The 20,186-nt window shown below is 43.0% G+C and overlaps 2 protein-coding genes across 3 annotated transcripts in view; both read left to right on the top strand.

Moving 5' to 3' along the window:
* The window catches only part of LOC115196351 (collagen alpha-1(VIII) chain-like), a 50,205-nt gene extending 40,010 nt beyond the window's left edge, over positions 1 to 10,195 (top strand). For both annotated transcript variants that reach the window (XM_029757113.1, XM_029757114.1), the window contains 2 exons: positions 4,974 to 5,346; positions 6,776 to 10,195. In XM_029757113.1, coding sequence (XP_029612973.1) covers positions 4,977 to 5,346; positions 6,776 to 8,724 — 2,319 coding nt within the window. In that variant the 5' untranslated portion in view covers positions 4,974 to 4,976 and the 3' untranslated portion in view covers positions 8,725 to 10,195. The remainder of the gene's footprint in view (positions 1 to 4,973; positions 5,347 to 6,775) is intronic.
* A 3,279-nt stretch (positions 10,196 to 13,474) lies between these two features.
* On the top strand, positions 13,475 to 17,425 carry LOC115196353 (protein jagunal homolog 1-B). Its single transcript, XM_029757115.1, has 3 exons — positions 13,475 to 13,584; positions 15,063 to 15,172; positions 15,353 to 17,425. Exons 2-3 carry the CDS (start codon positions 15,084 to 15,086, stop codon positions 15,813 to 15,815), a joined length of 552 nt encoding a protein of 183 aa, XP_029612975.1. The 5' UTR covers positions 13,475 to 13,584; positions 15,063 to 15,083; the 3' UTR covers positions 15,816 to 17,425.
* Positions 17,426 to 20,186: the final 2,761 nt, after the last annotated feature.

Below are 20,186 nucleotides of genomic sequence, written 5' to 3' on the forward strand. Positions count from 1 at the left end.
AAGGATAGGAAAGGAAAATAGAGGAAAAGAGGAATGTACACACATCCAGGGTGTGGAGGGCGTTTGGGTTTGGCCTTCTATGGAAGCGTGTGTGTGTGTGTGTGTGTGTGTGTGTGTGTGTGTGTGTGTGTGTGTGTGTGTGTGTGTGTGTGTGTGTGTGTGTGTGTGTGTGTGTGTGTGTGTGTGTGTGTGAGCTTATTGGCCGCAAATTGTTTTTTAAAAACAAATCCTAACAAATTCTCAATTCTCCAGAATCACAACTTGCCATAACACAAGATACAAATGCTGTTTTCTCATGTCTTCACTGCGTCTGTCAAGTGTTGTACTGTTTCTGCCCCCTAGTGGTGAAAGTAGGATGTTAGTTAAAGGGTGAGATATGGGTATCAGGGCTATCTTCTCCGCTACTGTAGATGTGTGGAGAGTGAAATGATTGGACTTAGCGCCCTCTTGTGGTCAAAGAGATTACATCAAATCAAATTTGATTTGTCACATTCATCGTAAACAACAGGTGCACCCAAGCAGTGAAATGCTTACTTACGGGTCCTTTTCAAACAATGCAGTTAAAGATAAAGATAACAATTTCAATAAAACATTGACATAGTGACACAAGGAATAAATACACACAACCAAACATATTAGACACACACGCACACACGCATGCACACGCACACAGACACACGGGCACACACACAGCTGAACTTTCCATCATCATTGTGTAGAAAGAGCAGAAAGAGAGAGAAGGACATGTCAGACAACTTGTGTTTATGAGGTCGTGCTGCAACCCAGAACCAGAGTGTTTTAGTTTAGTTTAGTCTGACAAAAAAGACAAGTGAAAGACACAGTGCAGATAAAACAAGTTAAGAGGTGTGCAGGTGAGTGACCATAGAGGTTACATATACAACAGCTAACTGGACCCTGAATTTCACGTGATCACAAAAACACACCTTGTCATGTGATCACATGTGATCTTATGTTGAATTTGATGTGAAATCATGTTTTTTTCTGTGAGGGTAATTCACACTGTTTTGTATTTTTTGCTGTGCAGATCAGTTTTTCTATTTACACAGCACAGTGTAATTACAGTGGATAGGAGGTCGTTCATGGAATAGAGGGAATGGGCGTAGCTCCACTCATGTTGTTACTCTGAGAATGAACAGAGTGAATATTACAGGCCATTCTTCCTCAGTCTCTGGTCTGGTCTACACTGACATGTGGCACAGCTGCTTGATGCTTCCCCAATGTGCTTATTGTAATTGTATTATTTTAATATTTGTGGTTGGAATAATAGAGGCATTATTCCCATGATTTCTCATGTGTTATTCATCAACCTAATGACTGCTATTCTGGCGAGGAGAATCCATCCAGCGCTGCTGTCCAAAACCAATTCCAAACTCTAACAAAATGGCTGATGTTGCTATTAAAACACTAAACCAAAATTAGCAGAGGGAAATAGAATAATTGAATAAATAGTCACTGCCTACAGCACACGTCCCCCGACAATGCAACAGGTTATAGATGTGGTGAGTTACTGTACACTATAGGCCTACAAATGTTATCCATTAATACAGTCTGGCAGCCTTCGTGGTCTATAGAGTGATAATAACAACCATATTCATGTGTCTACAGATCCACTACTTACACTATACACAAAACATTTGCAGCTGAAATTGGAATGTCTGCTGGCTGAGCCAATGTTAGCTGACACAATGCTGACATTGCATTAACAGTAAGCGGGTGGACTGTGTAACACTGGCGGCAGCCATCTCATTTGTGTGGCTCCAACAGCCTGCCCACATGAAAAACGACTGTATTCACTGTAGTGTTTCTGTGGGCTTTATTGTAGCATTCACTGTAGTGTTTCTGTGGACTGAAGTATACTGTAGTATTTACTATAGTGTTTTAGTAGCATTATCTTTGAGATAGAAGTGGGGGTTTCCTCCTTGAGGAGTACATTTGAGGAGTAAAAGTAAATTAAACAGGAGTTCAATTTGATAAACTCTTTGGTTAGTGTCAGTTGATCTCAAAAAGTATTTGTATTGTATTTTGTTAGACAACGTTAAATTTAAAAATGAAATGATACCTCTTCTATCAACAACCTGAAGCTCTCAGGTGAATTTACACTATGCTTTCAAATCACTTGTTTTAGGCCAATAGTGTCGTAATGGTGCCTGCAGTTAGACACAGCTGTATATGAATTCAACGTGAGAAATACTAAAAGAGCAAATTTTCCATAACATGTAGGTAGAAAGGTTGGACTGGGGTCTGAACAGATAGTTCAGAGTTTCTGCTCTTTTCAAAAGCCATACGGAACACAATATAATTATGGTCTATACGTGGCATGTAGGTTTCTCACTTATGACTGGCACAAATTGGGATATGGGGGTGGGGAATGGGCAGGGTATATGCAAATTAAATACTTTGGTATCTACTATAGTTTTTATTTATAGTAAATTATTTACTACAGTATTTGTTTGCGGATAACACTAGTATTTACTATAGTATACTACAAAATTATATACTAAGTACTACACATGATCAAAGGATACTGCAGTGTGTAGTATAGTATTCTACAGCATACTACAGTTATCTGCAGAATTCTATAATAAGTAGTGTAGTATTCTATAGTAAACTGTAGTATTTTTTTATGTGGGTAGCGCCCTTCAGTCTAATGACATGGTAATGTGTTGTTGATTTCCCAGACATCATGGTAAAAGCGCAAAGGTCTGGATGTATGTTATGGTGCTTTTACAGCTTGGTAGTTGGCAGTGTTAAGGAACAGTGTGGAGTGATTTGGTGTTTATGTGCTTTTCTTATTTCGCACTGGCTCATGGGATTAATCAACTCCATCAACAAGTTGTTCCTGGTATGCTCCTACAGTGGTTGGGAATGAGAAATTATGCTTAATTCTACCAGTAAACATTCTAAAGATGTTTGATAAACAGGACTGGTGACATTAGTGAAATTTGGAAAACCCTGAAAGTCAAAGTGTTCCGTAGCTTTGACTAGATCCAATGTGCCGACCTCCTGTTTCTAAGCAGTCTGTCACAACCAAGACTTGATAAAGTCAGCATTTAAGCTTTTTTAGGACAATTCATTTTGGCTGAGCATTAAACCAAATGTTATCCTGTTCCCCTGCTTCCTGCTTGTTTTCTGAGACATAATACATCTGGCATGTGGGCTATATATGGATTCACTGCTGTTCTCTCCTGTTCACAGCCTGGCCAGACTGATTCTGATGAAAGCATGGAGAATCACACCCTTGACTTGGACAGTGAGGTCATTTTATCCAGTGTTGAGCACGTACAAATGGTTACTGCGTAGACAAACTGTGCATTAAATGGTTAGTGAAAGCAGAGATATTTTTGCCAAGTCAAACCATAAATGACTTGATTCAGGTGGTATGGTTGTCTGTGGTCCATGTTGATGTCTACAAGAACCACACGTGCCAATTGTCCATTTAGTCATTGCTTTTCCTTTGGTCTGAGGAGGTCACTTAAATGCCATGTCAGTGTTGTACTGCATGTACTTAGCATATACTGACAACCCACTGTGCACAGACGTCAGTTCAAAAGTCTAGTTTTGATTTCCATTTGGTTGAGTTGTCAATTAACGTGAATTCAGCGTGAAATCCACAAACAATGTCACCATGCCATTGGATTTAGGTACAAATTTGGGTGAAAAGAAAAGAAAAAATCCCTCACACTGATGCGCAAATCCAATCAATTTTCCACGTTGCTTCAACGTCATCACATTATTTATTTGGTTGAAATGATGTGAAACAACGTTGATTCAACCAGTGGGAATAGATGTGCTGTGAAGACTTTGTCATGTTTAGACTCTGCTATGTTGCATCTAACTCCTCACCTTTCACAGTTGTTTTGTCTAGGTGTCTGGAATAAGACTAATCATAATGTATGAACAGCACAGGAGGTTGGTGGTGAACGGGCTCGTGGTAATGCCTGGAGCGGAATCAGTGGAATGGTACTGTATCAAATACATCAAACACATGGTTTCCATCTGTTTGATGCCGTTCCATTGGCTCCGTTCTCCCCTCAGCAGCCTCCACTGATCAAATGTACTCTAACACCTTGTTTGAACCAAATGTTCTCTTTAAAACCCAAACAAGCATACTGCAGTGTTAAAACTCATCTTTTGGTATTTCTTTCATTAGTCTGGTTGATATTATCCCAAAATGTTTTGCGTGTCAACAATCAAGTTATCAAGATATATAACTTTCAAAATACAGAAATACAGTCGTATGATGAATCACCTCTTCCCTCGTTACACTGGGGTAGGCCCACTGGATCAGTAACAACTGTTCTGTGTGAAGCTTCGAAGTAATGCGTTGGATTATTTTCAGTTTGAAGTTTTGCACATTCGCTTCTCAATGATGCAAAACACATCTCTTCATTAGAGCAGGAACTGACGTCCACAACAACAAGGAGCTCGCTCTCTTTTCCTACCCGCCCAGTAACTCAAAACCCCACCTCTGAATAAGAGTGTTATGGTTTCAGAGCCAAAAATGTCTGCCCTTGAGGAGTGGCCTGGCTGTCCATGCTGGCAGTATCAAACTCAAATCCATGTGATTTAGCTTGTCAGAACTATTTATTATCTGTTCCACAAAAAGATGGCTTTTAAAATGTTTCAGAGTACAGTATGATCAGAATATTTGGGAGTCCCTCGCTGTGTATAGTCATATGGTTATAGTGTGCATCCTGAGGCCTCGCTACAAAATGTTAAATAGCACACTTATCTTAGCTCTCATGATTGCGAGAAACTTCGGCGAGGGGTTATTGTACTGCCATACATTTTCTCTAATATATCTGGCAGAATACCTCTGTTTAACTCATTCTATGGTCTTGAAACTCTCATCTGCTTAACTCATTCTATGGTCTTGAAAATCTAATCTGCTTAACTCATTCTATGGTCTTGAACATCTCATTCTGCTGACCTGCCCTCTCTCTCTCCTATAGGACATGGCCAAGCCCCTCCCCTCTACTCATCTATTGGTGGTGGCACTCCAGCTGTGTCTAGTACTACGCCACCATGCCCGTGGGGCGGCATATTACGGGCACAAGCAGCCGCAGCACCCACAGCAGCACCTTCCCCAGCAGCACCAGCCCATGCAACAGATACCTCACATGTCCCTAGGGAACGGGTATGGGAACGGGAACGGGAATGGGGACGGGCTGCCCCAGCAACAGTATGGGAAGGAAATGCCACAACATATGCCATACGGCAAAGAGATGCCATATGTGCTGCCACAGTATGGGCAAGAACTTCCACAGATGCTTCCACAGATGCACGAACAACCCCAGATGCCACCCAATAAGGGCAAGGGAAAAGGTGAGATTTTAATAGATTGTCTATATCACAGAAAGGTACACGCTTAGAAAAAAAGAGTTCTTTGGTTGTCCCCATAGGAGAACCCTTTTTGGTTCTACATGGATCCAAAAGGGTTCTACTTGCAACTAAAAAGGATTATTCAAAGGGTTCTCCTGTGGGGATAGCCAGAGAACTGTTTTAGGTTCTAGATAGCACCTTTTTTTCTAAGAGTGTAGGCTAAACAATAGCATAATTGAACCATATTTAGATTTTAAATTGGGTCATGGCCATGGCCACCAATGTGGGTTTGAAGGGAAAGCCAACATGGACAGTATGGTACAACCAGAGGAAGACGAGCCATGTTCATGGTGCAGTGCTGACATGAAACCATTACCCACTCTCTGTCATGTTAATTCCATTCAAAACACCTCTCTACTGCTTTTCCAAGATTCTTCTCCCTTCGCCAAAGCAAACGTCATCTCTCCTAGCATCCACAGGAAATCATATCCAGCTCATGGGTTGTAAAAGCATCCTTGACAAATCACATGTGAAGCAGGAAAAATACACTGTTGTTTACTCACTGTGTATGTCTGTACTGTGTTCTCCACATAGCTTATCCTAATATAGCTACTACTATACAAACCATTTTTCTTCCAAATGATATACTGTCTATACACACCACGTATTTATATTCTGGATTCTGACACATGCTCATTCTAATATATTTACCCCTGGATTGTTAATTGGACTCATTCTGCTGTTTCTTGAGTTCTTGTTTAGATGTTTTATTATTTGTATTGTATTTGCGAGTCATTCTACTGCACTGTTGGAGCTAGCATGCTAAGCATTTCGCAGCACCTGCTATAACACCTGCAAATCTTTGTAGGTGACCAATACACTTTGATTTGATTTGAAATACGGCATATTGCAGGTAATGTACACACTGAGAAAAAAAGGTGCGATCTAGAACCTAAAAGGGTTCTTTGGCTGTCCCTATAGGAGAACCCTTTGAGGAACCTTTTTGGGTTCCATGTAGGACCTTTTCCACAGAGGGTTCTACATGGAACCAAAAAGTGTTCTCCCTGGAACCAAGAAGGGTTTTACTTGGAACCAAAAAGGGTTCTCCCTGGAACCAAAAAGGGTTCTCCTATGGGGACAGCCGAAGAACCCTGTTGGAAACCTTTTTTCTAAGAGTGTAAGACATTTCACATAAATGTGTATTTTGACTGTTTCATCAGCAACCTGTGTCCAAGGGGGACATTAAAGCCAGCTTTTGGCATTCATTTTCAAAGATAATAATTTGGCCAATCATCAACGGATGAAGGTCCATTGGGCTTACCCCAATGTCCATGCATATTAATTGTTCATGTTCCTATGTGCTCAATGAGATACTCAAGTCACTAACTCAAGTCAGTAATTCATGGTAAATGCTAATTGATGTCATTCACAGGTCAGTCATATCCCAGTAATGGGAAAGGCCTTGGAGGCCCACCACCTGATGATAGGGAACTACAGGGTCCTGGTCCCGAGGGGCCACCAGGAGCCCAAGGGCCTCCAGGACCACAGGGCCCTCCAGGGATGCTAGGTCAAGGGATGCCCGGCCCCCATGGAAAACCAGGCCCTCCTGGTCCACAAGGGTATCCTGGGATAGGGAAACCTGGAATGCCGGGAATGCCCGGTAAACCTGGTGGAGGCGGCCAGCCAGGTCCGAAGGGCGACCTTGGTCCTGGTGGTGATGTAGGACAAATGGGGATGCCTGGGGGGCCAGGTCTTCCAGGGCCACCAGGCCTGCCAGGCATCGGGAAGCCAGGGGGTCAGGGACTGCCCGGGCAGCCTGGGCCTCGAGGGGAGCCTGGACACAAGGGCATACCTGGACTGCCTGGTCTTCCTGGGCCCAAGGGAGACAAAGGGATTGGCTTGCCAGGATTGCCAGGTTTGAAAGGACCTGGTGGACCACCTGGGCCTCCTGGTCAAGGGGGATTGCCAGGGGTTGGAAAACCAGGTCTGAATGGACTACCAGGTTTGCCTGGGGGGGCAGGAAAACCAGGCCCACCTGGAGAAGGAGGACTTGCTGGTCCACCAGGTGAAGGAGGTGAACCAGGACCACCTGGGCTACCAGGTATTGGCAAGCCCGGGCAAGATGGTTTGCCAGGACAACCAGGGTTCCCAGGCGGTAAAGGGGAATCAGGCCCACCAGGTTTGCCAGGGGGCCCAGGCCTACCTGGTTATGGAAAGCCAGGATATCCTGGACCAAAAGGAGACAAAGGACATGGAGGTTTTCCTGGAGCTCCAGGCCCAAAAGGTGACAAAGGTCATGGAGGTCTCCCAGGGCAGGAAGGCCTTCCTGGACCCAACGGGCCACCGGGCCTGCCCGGTCCCATTGGGCCACCTGGGGGTCTTGGTTTCCCAGGTCCGAAGGGAGAAGGTGGCAATGGAGGGCCAAAGGGGCTGCCAGGTACTAAAGGTGAGCCAGGGCCTCCAGGGCTTCCTGGACAGGGTGGGTATCCTGGAGAGGGTGGTCATCCAGGACCGAGAGGTATACCAGGGCCACTGGGTCCGAAAGGGGATAACGGCCACAAAGGGTTACCTGGCCTCCCTGGAGCTCCTGGAATGCCCGGCTCAAGGGGAGAAGGTGGAATGCCCGGAGAAAAAGGTCACCAGGGACCCAAGGGAATCCCAGGAAATTTTGGTCCAGGTGGGCCACTTGGTCCTCCCGGTCTTCCCGGGCCAAAAGGCGAGCTTGGTCCACCAGGGAAACCTGGCTACCCTGGCGAAGGTAAACCTGGTGTTCCAGGTGCTTTAGGGCCCCAAGGGAAACCTGGCAACGGTGGACCCCCAGGTCAGCCTGGACAACCAGGACAACCTGGTCCCCCTGGCCCACCCGGACCCCCCACCCAACCACCTGGTCTTGGTGAAATCCTCCCTGAGATGGGTCCTGGTCTGGACGGTCTTAAACAAGGCGGTTACAAGAAACCAAAGAATGGAGGGGACAGGAACGGCCTGGAGATGCCAGCATTCACAGCTCAGCTCACCAATCCTTTCCCCCCCGTAGGCTCCCCTGTTGTCTTCGACAAGCTCCTGTACAATGGCCATCAGGACTACAATCCCCAAACCGGTGTCTTCAGCTGTACCATACCGGGAATCTATTACTTTGCTTACCACGTCCACTGCAAAGGAGCAAATGTGTGGGTGGCGCTGGTCAAGAACAATGAGCCTGTGATGTACACATATGATGAGTACAAAAAGGGCAGCCTGGACCAGGCGTCAGGGAGCGCTGTGCTCCCCTTACAGCAAGGAGACACTGTGCATGTACAGCTTCCATCTGACCAGGCAGCAGGACTTTATGCCGGTCAATATGTCCACTCTTCATTCTCCGGATATTTATTGTACCCAATGTAAAGATCATCAACAACAACAACAAAAAGGGCATCCACACCACAACTCACTACATAGATGTTTTATTAGCGTTTTATACATTTTAAACTGTTGACCTCAATAGTGACACATGATGACAATGGTGAAAACTACTACTTGGCTCTGAAGTATCCAATGAATGTGTGAGTGCTACAGTACATGCTATAGTATGTTTATGCATTTGTATTGCAGTACTACATGGGTGAAAAAGAAACCATAAATCAATCTCTCTGCAATACATTTAATTTACCACAGAAATTAATTTGGCAAAACCCTCAGATAAATTATTTGAGATGTCTGTATGTAGATATTCAGATAATTATGCAAATGACAATTTCTGTTGGTTGATAGGGGGTAAAAATGTTGCAAATTACTGAGAATACTGACTATCCCAATTGTAGCAGTGTCATCCACCTCACATGATTGACAGTTTATAGAGAAAACATGGTTGCAGACATGCTATGGCGCTACTGTGGATAGCAGCATATTACATTGGAAGCAATGTCTTATTTTTTTATTAAAGAGAACTATTTTTAGGATGGAATTATTTCATTTGCCCAACATGTTCTTCTCCTTATGTGAATATATAGCATTTGTTTGTATTTTATATTTCCATATCAGATTTATGTTATGTGCACTCAGTATATCCGTTCTTTGCATTCCAACAGTAACAGCCATATCATGACGCCACTAAATGGCTAACCGTCTACCGCAGCTTTCATAAGCAAGCATCAACGCATCAGCTTTATCTGTCATGCATACCTAATGTTAGTACACAATTATTCTTCAGTGATAGTTCTTCCATGTGTGGACATTTCAGAAGACATTCTAATGTCTTTATTTCATGCCAGATTATACTTTTGGCATATAAGTAACACTGTTACATCACAGTATGTAATACCATACATTGTTCCCCTTTAACAATATGATTTTTCCTATCCCATAGTTCCTCCACGACAGATTGATTTCTTTTTTATCATCAACTTATTCACGTTGTTCCAGATTATGCAGAAGTGTCTACCATTTTTATTTATTGATATCGTGTTTGGAAATTAGATTGTTTCATGGTTTGGAACCTAAAATAAAATAAAATTCATATGCAACATAGTGAAGACATTTGGTTGTAAGCTTCCCATTTCATCTGTTGTGCATTAATAAATAAATGAGTTATGGGAGTTTGAAGGGATGAATAGTTAACATTTTCAATATGCACATTAAGTTAAAAAGTCAACCACACTTCTCTAAGTTATGTGGCAGTATTCCTCTCTGTCATTTATTTGTTTAACTACTGATTTTGTCTGAAATTGTAAATGTGTATACCTGTTGAGACTGCCTTGAAGGAAAAAATAAATGTTACCTGACAATGGTGCTAAACATATAACCAAATGAAGAACTTAGTATAACGTTTTTGGCACTATTGTTGTTCTTCTAAATAAAGATGAAGTGATTAAAAAAATGTGTTCTCTTCTTTGATTGCTACTTGTTGCATTGGGCCTGCACACAAGCTGTGTTCACATTGGCAGTTTGAAGTGACTCAAATCTTTTTGTATATCTGATTTGAATATGTTCTTTTTCCTGCAGTCTGAACCGCCAAAAAGTACATGGAATCGGATATTTAAAGCCACAATTCAAACCATCTTCGTAGGTGGTATGAAATCAGATACAAATCTGAGTCCTGGCCATGCGACTTGAGTCTAATCTGTCAAGTGGTTTTTAAATTTATTTGGCATATCTTGTTGCTTGCTGGCCACACTGTTGAGAGTTTGACAAGAACATGTGTGTAATGGCTTTCTTAGAGAAGTGGAGGAGTCAGGCGCAGGACACAGGGATAAAGGTAAACAAAACGTGTTTACTAAAATTATCAATCAATCTTCTCATCAAAATACATAGTTTGGAGAAACACCTCCAACTACACAAAACAGGCAAACAATCACCGACAAGACAAACAGGAAATGCAGAGGTTTAAATAATGAACATAATTAGGGAAAATCAAAACAGGTGTACACAATAAAGACAAAACCAAACGAACAGTGAAACATCGATCGCGGCAACTAGTAAGCCGGTGACGTCGACCGCCGAACGCCGCCCGAACAAGGAGAGGGGTCGACTTCGGCGGGAGTCGTGACAATGTGGTAGCCAACTTGCTTGTTAATTGTTTACAAGCAAATTAGTCAATGTGCTACCTAGCGAGCTACAGTGGGGGAAAAAAGTATTTGATCCCCTGCTGATTTTGTACGTTTGCCCACTGATAAAGAAAGGATCAGTCTATCATTTTAATGGTAGGTTTATTTGAACAGTGAGATACAGAATAACAACAAAAATATCCAGAAAAACGCATGTCAAAAATGTTATAAATTGATTTGCATTTTAATGAGGGAAATAAGTATTTGACCCCCTCTCAATCAGAAAGATTTCTGGCTCCCAGGTGTCTTTTATACAGGTAACGAGCTGAGATTAGGAGCACACTCTTAAAGGGAGTGCTCCTAACCGCAGCTTGTTACCTGTAAAAAAGACACCTGTCCACAGAAGCAATCAATCAAAATCAGATTCCAAACTCTCCACCATGGCCAAGACCAAAGAGCTCTCCAAGGATGTCAGGGACAAGACTGTAGACCTACACAAGGCTGGAATGGGCTACAAAACCATCGCCAAGCAGCTTGGTGAGAAGGTGACAACAGTTGGTGCGATTATTCGCAAATGGAAGAAACACAAAAGAACTGTCAATATCCCTCTGCCTGGGGCTCCATGCAAGATCTCACCATGTGGGGTTGCAATGATCATGAGAACGGTGAGGAATCAGCCCAGAACTATACGGGAGGATCTTGTCAATTATCTCAAGGCCGCTGGGACCATAGTCACCAAGAAAACAATTGGTAATACACTACGCCGTGAAGGACTGAAATCCTGCAGCACTCGCAAGGACCCCTGCTCAAGAATACATATACATGCCCGTCTGAAGTTTGCCAGTGAACATCTGAATGATTCAGAGGACAACTGGTGAAAGTGTTGTGGTCAGATGAGACCAAAATGGAGCTCTTTGGCATCAACTCAACTCGCCGTGTTTGGAGGAGGAGGAATGCTGCCTATGACCCCAAGAACACCATCTCCACCGTCAAACATGGAGGTGGAAACATTATACTTTGGGGGTATTTTTCTGCTAAGGGGACAGGACAACTTCACCGCATCAAAGGGACGATGGACGGGGCCATGTACCGTCAAATCTTGGGTGAGAACCTCCTTCCCTCAGCCAGGGCATTGAAAATGGGTCGTGGATGGGTATTCCAGCATGACAATGACCCAAAACACACGGCCAAGGCAACAAAGGAGTGGCTCAAGAAGAAGCACATTAAGGTCCTGGAGTGGCCTAGCCAGTCTCCAGACCTTAATCCCATAGAAAGTCTGTGGAGGGAGCTGAAGTTTCGAGTTGCCAAACGTCCGCCTCGAAACCTTAATGACTTGGAGAAGATCTGCAAAGAGGAGTGGGACAAAATCCCTCCTGAGATGTGTGCAAACCTGGTGGCCAACTATAAGAAACGTCTGACCTCTGTGATTGCCAACAAGTGTTTTGGCACCAAGTACTAAGTCATGTTTTGCAGAGGGGTCAAATACTTATTTCCCTCATTAAAATGCAAAAACATTTTATAACATTTTTGACATGCGTTTTTCTGGATTTTTTTGTTGTTATTCTGTCTCTCACTGTTCAAATAAACCTACCATTAAAATTATAGACTGATCATTTCTTTGTAAGTGGGCAAATGTACAAAATCACCAGGGGATCAAATACTCCCCCCCCACTGTAGTTGACTGCTGTGGCTATCCAAAATGGACTTGTTTTTAAAGTTGGGTCATCTTATCCTTTGAGTTCTTACACTATGATTTTGAACATGTAAAGCAACTAGTAAACATCCATGGCAGTCATTGTTGTCACCTTTGCCTGTTACATAACTTTGAGTGATAGGAACCATGAGCACCACCACCAATCAGCCTACACCACTGCGCACACATCTGGCATTACTATGACAACTGCCATAGCCATGTCAGCAAATGACTGCTGTCTGAACACACACATATCCCATTTGGTCACTTGTAACTTGCTGTTTGAACAGCCAGTATTCCAAAACGGATTTCAAAAACAAAACTGATTCGAGCATTAAGCCCTGCAGTGTGAACAAGGCTCCAACACATACCATTGTTGCTCACTGTTTTCAAGAAGATCATCATCATTTTTGTCAATACCTGTACAACACTGCATACACTCACAAAATACAATGCATACATTTGTTGCTAAATGTTTACATAAAAAAGTATTTATATTTGACAGACCACTAATTATGCATCTATCTCATATAGCTACAAACAAATTAATATCATAGACTACACTGTGGTGTTATAGGTGTCACATTTATGGGCAGGTTGCAGCAGTGTGTAGGAGGGATAATCCAAGATGTGGGAAGTGTGAAGGAGGACATGGGACAGAACAGAGGGATGTGCCAGAACAGAGGGATAGGCCAATGAGTGATATACTGTATGTTTCAGTAAGGTTGGCTTCTTAGCAATGGTTATCAACTGTACCACAGTGATGGAATGTAAGTCACAGAATATATATGTTGTGGTGGCAGCTGCAGAGAAGCCTGTCGCGATGAGCGTTTCTGTTTCCAACTGTAGTATAACTTTTTGGATTGTCCCCCACTACCCTCCGTTCAGTCATCTGTCCAATCACAGACTGAATAGTCAACACTTCCGTATTGCACATGTCTACGGGAGAAAGGAGGAATGTCCACCGAGTTTAGTCGCAATAAGTTTGTTAATTGAACGTGTAACGACTACTGTTGTACTGAACATACAGTAAGTATTACATTAACGTATGTCTAGCAAACTAAACTGAAGCTGCAGTTGTCTGTTCTTGTAATGTGTCTACAGCAATGAGACTGTTAAGCTAGCAGTACCACTAAATTGGCAAGCTGGCTAGCTAGCTTGGTAACCTTAAAATTGTCTTGGTGACTTTTTACATTTTGATTTGTAAAGTTACATTGTCATGCATTTCCCCACTTACAGTCCAGGACGAACTGTGAGCATGCTTGTTTAGTTTACAAGCAGCTGGTCGTTTTATAAACTACATACTAATAGCTGATGATGCTTGCTAGCTAACTCTGTCTTAAAAAACTGTATTGTAATCAGGCCTGTTGATGAATGTTTTAACACAAGCGCTTGCTAACTAGAAATCATCCTCGCCTGGCCTGACGTTATCTGATAAGCCAGCAGAAGGGGACAGGAAAGCAGAGGGTAGCCAAGCTAGTGTTAATCCACATGCCCATCATCCTCATGTGTCCACTGTCAAGTTCACTGGGTAACCTTTAGGAAAACTAGGAGGATCAGCTATGCTTTGTACAAGTCCTTTCTGTATTTATGCCTCATCAACTAATCTATTAGCCTAATTCATAGACCTTATTCACCCAAGTCATAGACTTACCTGTGCTACCTCACGGCAAGCGGTACCTACTGCCAACAGGACCCTGAACAGCTTCTACCGCTTAGCCATAAGACTGTTAAATAGTTAACCAAATAGCTACCTTTTGAGTCATCACATACGCTGCTGACACTGCTTATTGTCTGTCCTGTTGCCTAATTACTTTACCCCTACCTATATGTAAATATCTACCTCAATTACATTGACTCGGTACTGGTACTCAGTGTATATAGCCAAGCCATCATTACTCAGTACTGGCACCCCGTGTATTTTGTGAAGTTGTAATTGACTCAGTACTGGTATCCAGTGTATATAGTCATGTTATAATTGACTCAGTACTGGTATCCAGTGTATATAGCCATGTTATCATTGACTCAGTACTGGTACCCCGTGTATATAGCCATGTTATCATTGACTCGGTACTGGTACCCCGTGTATAGTCATGTTATCGTTGACTCAGTACTGGTACCCGGTGTATAGTCATGTTATCTGTGTATATAGCTAAGTAATCGTTACTCATTGTGTATTTATTCTTTGTTATTATCTTTCCATTATTTTTCTATTTTTCTCTTTGCATTGTGGGAAGGGCCTGTAAGTAAGCATTTCACTGTTAGTCTACACCTGTTTACAGTGCATGTGACTAATGCAATACTTAATTCATTGGTATTGCTCATGTCATACAAATTGTATTAGTCCTATTATTTTAAAGGCTAGTTGTCTAATGTAATTAGACTGCCATTAGGTTACAATGTCTTTGAGAGTGATAGCGAATGCTGTATACTTATCTGCAGTTGTGAAATAACTAATGAGCACCTTAGAAAGCTCTAACACAATGAATGACATGTTTTACTTTGAGTTTTTTGGACAGGCGGTAACCATGGCTTCCCGAGCTGGACCTCGAGCTACTGGCACAGATGGAAGTGACTTTCAGCACCGCGAGAGAGTGGCCTCACACTACCAGATGAGGTTCGCTCTCATTTGAATGTTTTTGCATTTTAGTAATTTAGCAGACGCTCTTATCCAGACCGGCTTACAGGAGCGATTAGGGTTAAGTGCCTTCATAAGAACAAGATTACAGGTTTTGTTCACAGTGACCCATTTGAAACATCACATATTCTTGTGCTTCTCCTCTGTGTTTCTCATCAGTGTCGCCCTCAAGTCCGAGATCCGTAAGCTGAACATCGTCCATGTTCTGATCTGGCTCCTCTTAGCTGCCCAGGTGACGGTGAGCCAGCTGAACCTGGTGTCCCACAGTGTGGTGGCTGCTCCCTACCAGTGGGAGTACCCCTACCTGCTCAGTATCATCCCCTCCCTCTTCAGCTTCATGGCCCTGCCCAGAAACAACATCAGCTACCTGGTGATCTCCATGATCAGTGCCGGTCTCTTCTGCATAGCGCCGCTCATCTACGGGGGTATGGAGATGTTCCCGGTGGCTCAGCAGCTGTACCGCCACGGCAAGGCCTACCGCTTCATCTTCGGCTTCTCTGCCGTGTCTGTCATGTACCTGGTGATGGTGATCGCGGTGCAGGTGCACGGCTGGCAGATCTACTACAGCAAGAAGCTGCTGGACGCCTGGTTCACCTCCACACAAGACAAGAAGAAGAAATGAGGACAGAGGAGGACTTCATTATTTAAACAACTGACAAGGAATGACTATTGCTGCCTGCCACTGTCTGACACCACTTCTAGGACTATCTTCCGTCTATATTTGGGTTCTACATCCCCCCCTCTCGCCATCCCTAATTGATAGTTGTAGGACTAATTGGAATACTCAGCAGGCTGTCCTGTCGTCTTCCTGGTAAACCGTCTCACCTCCATTATCTCATCTCCTCGCTCTGGAGCCTGTGGACAGATTAAGACTTGAGTTGTTTATCTGAGACTCCAGGGACGGGTCACCTAGAAGTGGTGACCCGTCCTGCTGCCTTTAGAAACCCATCCTCTTTATATCTCATCCTGGTCTATGAAGCTGGCTGCCATAATCTGTCCTCCAAAGGATAGTACGCTAGCTACCTCCAGTCTTAGCCAAATGTTCCAATTATCTCTCCTTCCTCCACAAATTAGCACTTGTTCACTGCCCTTCACTGATTTTAACCGAAAGGTTGCAAGATCGAATCCCCGAGCTGACAAGGTAAATCTGTCGTTCTGCCCCTGAACAAGGCAGTTAGCCCACTATTCCTAGGCAGTCATTGAAAATAAACATTTGTTCTTAACTGACTTGCCTAGTTAAATAAAGGTTAAAAAAATAAACTCATCCATACCCACACATACAGTCAGAGCCGGCCCTAGCCTTTTGGGGGCCCTAAGTGGAATTTTGTGTGTGTGTGTCCCACCTTGCGAGCAAAGTTTTAGCGCCCCCCCCTAATGACAATGGAGAGGGAAAAAAAGTATATTTTAGAATTCATTTCCTGATATTCTACACAATTTGCCATGGGGAGGAGAGATTTTGTAACTTTACTCATTTCATGTAATTCTAATAATTTGCAATGGGGTGGAGAGTAATGTGCAGTTTTTCAGCTAATTTCCTGAAATTTCTCACCCTACTATAGGATGGAGAGAAATGTTTGCAGTTTTTATTATGATATCTGAGTGAGAATGACTTACAAAATCAATTGGGCCCCTCCCCAGTTGGTAATTCGACCATGATTACTACAAGTTTAGATCGCTGGCTAGACAATCTTACCAGTCTAGACAAATGTTAGCTGACATGGACTAATTGAGTGACTGTCAAGTGACTGACATTACAAGAGAGAAACTGCTGATACACAACCAAACATTGAAATTGCACCTTGTGTTTTCTACTATTCTAACTCTCAACAGTAAGTTGAGAACCCGACTGAGTTCATCGTTTTTTTTTCTTTCATTTTTGGAAATGTATTCGCGGGCCTACACTGGACCATCAGTTGCCCATCCCTGCTTTGGACAGTGCCTCTGCGAATCCAATGTTTTTAGATTTGTGGGTGAAGTAGTGAACACTTCAGGAGGCAGGAGTTATAATTGGGACATACCCATGACTAGGTCAGGGCATGATGTGGCCTTAATGAGAGGAGCCACCCAGAACTGAAAGGAATGGAAAGGGTTAAGAGAAAGGCAAGAGCAGTGGTCAGATTGCATCCATATGGTTGTGTGCTGGTGTCAATGCACATTTTCATGTTGACAGTACTCAACAATTCAATTGTTTCTAAATGAGATTAAATAACAATAAATGGTTATGCTGTAGCAGCTTTGCGTCTTGGCTATTATTGAATGAATTACATGAATTAATAATGTCAATGTAACTGCACCATTTGTCATCTCTGCAGTTGGGTTCATCTTTCCTATTACCATGGTTACTTAAGGAACAACTTCCTTTCATTGGAACAGTTTTCTCTTGGTATATGATGAGTTTTGTGTTACATGTACTTCAGCATTGTACCCCTGTTCTAGAGAAGTCCACCCTCTAGTGGCCTCACATTCTAATCCAGACCTCCAAGACACTTCCATTACTTTGTTTTATTCTAACCCTCGAATCAGGAGATCTAATTACACCTGCTCTAGTGGAAAAACGTTGTTCTGTTTACCAAAACATGTACTGTACCTTCCCAGCTGCAACTAAGAATGTGTTGCATAGATAAGGGTAATGCTATTGGTTGACTGGTCCTCACAGTATCCATCCATGTGTATCTAATTTATTCATCCAGTCATGTCTGATCTATTTTCAAAGAATTTTCTTCTTTGTCTTTACTGATCCTGTTGACAACGTTGGTTGTGTTGGGGCTAATGTACAGTAACGTTACTTTCCCCTTAATTCCAATACTAAATCATTATCTGGTACCTGCATGTTAATGCAGACTCTGTAATACCAATATATGACCTTATTGATTTTACAGTTTGGTTTATGAATTTTAAAGTTTGGTTTATAGTCAATGATTGATTCATGTTTTGTCTGTTTGCTGCAAGGGATACAGTAGCATTTTACATTTACATTTTAGTCATTTGGCAGACGCTCTTATCCAGAGCGACTTACAGTAGTGAATGCATACATTTCATTTCATGCATTTTTTTTTTTTTTGTACTGGCCCCCCGTGGGAATCTAACCCACAACCCTGGCGTTGCACACACCATGCTGGCATTGCAAACACCATGCTCTACCAACTGAGCCACAGGGAAGTGTCAGTGAAGACATTGTTTCAGAATTTATTTTTATCCAAACTATTTAGATTTATCGCTAAGCTGTTGTTTAGACTGTCAATAGACTACTATCAGGTCTCAGATACAGTTGATAACAGAGTAGCTTTTGCTATCAACTCTACTGTGTATTGGCAGTGTTAAAGATTTCTTTCTCCCATAAAGTACAGTAGAAAAGATTTCTACACTGATGCAGACACAATGAAACTGGAACAGCATGGATCATTACTATGATTATAGGAACTGACACTATGTATCCTTTATGTGGTTTACAGAGTTAATTAACTTTTTTAAAAGTCTCTTTATCACAAGGGGATCTCACTACATCATCTGCCATTCCGACCACCATTGACATAACTACCTCAACTACTTACACTCAAACTGACAGTCCAGCTACAGACAGTCCAGCTACAGACACTCCAACTACTACTGCCCCTTTAACCCCTGACCCTCCAACTACTGATGCCCCTGTAACACCTGATCCCGCTGGCCAAATACTGGCACGCCAACATCTGACACTCAACATCCTCAACATCTGTGTGTGGAGTAAAGGTGGTCTAGAGTTATTTTTCCTATGGTTGCAAATGTGACATGCTGGTAGAGATACGGTAAAATGGATGAAAATTTCCCAGCATTAAAGTCCCCAGCCACTAGGAGCACCACTTCTGGATGAAAGGAGGATACCTAGTCAGTTGTACAATTGAAATGTGTCTCCCACAGTTAACCCAAACCCTCTGAATCAGAGAGGTGTGGGGGGCTGCCATAATCGATATCCACGTCTTCAGCTCCCGGGGAACAGTGGGTTAACTGCCTTGCTCAGTGGTAGAACGACAGATTTTTACCTTGTCAGCTCGGGGATTCGGTCCAGAAACCTTTCAGTTACTGGTCCAACGCTCTAACAACGAGGCTACCTGAGGATTTCCTTGCTTGCTTATGGCTTTATACAGCTTGTTGAGTGTGGTCTAAGTGCTAGCATCGGTTTGTGGTGGTAAATAGATGGCTACGGATAATATAGATAAATTCTCTTCGTACTGTAGAGAGTGTGGTCTACAGCTTATCATGAGGTACTCTACCTCAGGCAAGCAATACCTTGAGACTTCCTTAATATTAGACATTGCGCACCAGCTGTTATTGACAAATAGACACACACCCCCACCCCTTGTCTTACCAGGCGTAGCTGTTCTGTCCTGCCGATGCATGGAGAAGCCAGCCAGCTCTATATTACCTGTGTCGATGTTTAGCCACGACTCGGTGAAACATAAGATATTACAGTTTTTAATGTCCTGTTGGTAGGATAATCTCGAATGGAGATCATCCAGTTTATTTTTCAGGGATTGCACGTTGGCCAATAGAACGGATGGTAGAAACGGGTCACTTGCTTTCATTTTGGCAAACCCCAAGCGTGCTGTCATGTGACTTTTACTGAGGAGTGACTTCCATCTGGCCACTCTACCATAAAGGCCTGACTGGTGGAGTGCTGCAGAGATGGTTGTCCTTCTGGAAAGTTCTCCCATCTGGTTCTTGGTCTTGGTCACCTCCCTGACCAAGGCCCTTCTCCACTGATTACTCAGTTTGGCCGGGTGGCCAGCTCTAGGAAGAGTCTTGGTGGTTCCAAACTTCTTCCATTTAAGAATGATGGAGGCCACTGTTCTTGGGGACCTTCAATCCTACAGAAACAATTATGTACCCTTCCCCAGATCTGTGCCGCGACACAATCCGGTCTTGGAGCTCTACGGACAATTCCTTCGACCTCATGGCTTGGTTTTTTCTCTGACATACACTGTCAACTGTGGGACCTTATATAGACAAGTGTGTG

The sequence above is a fragment of the Salmo trutta genome, chromosome 6, assembly GCF_901001165.1.
Source record: "Salmo trutta chromosome 6, fSalTru1.1, whole genome shotgun sequence".
In the NCBI taxonomy this organism is placed as follows: Eukaryota; Metazoa; Chordata; class Actinopteri; order Salmoniformes; family Salmonidae; genus Salmo; species Salmo trutta.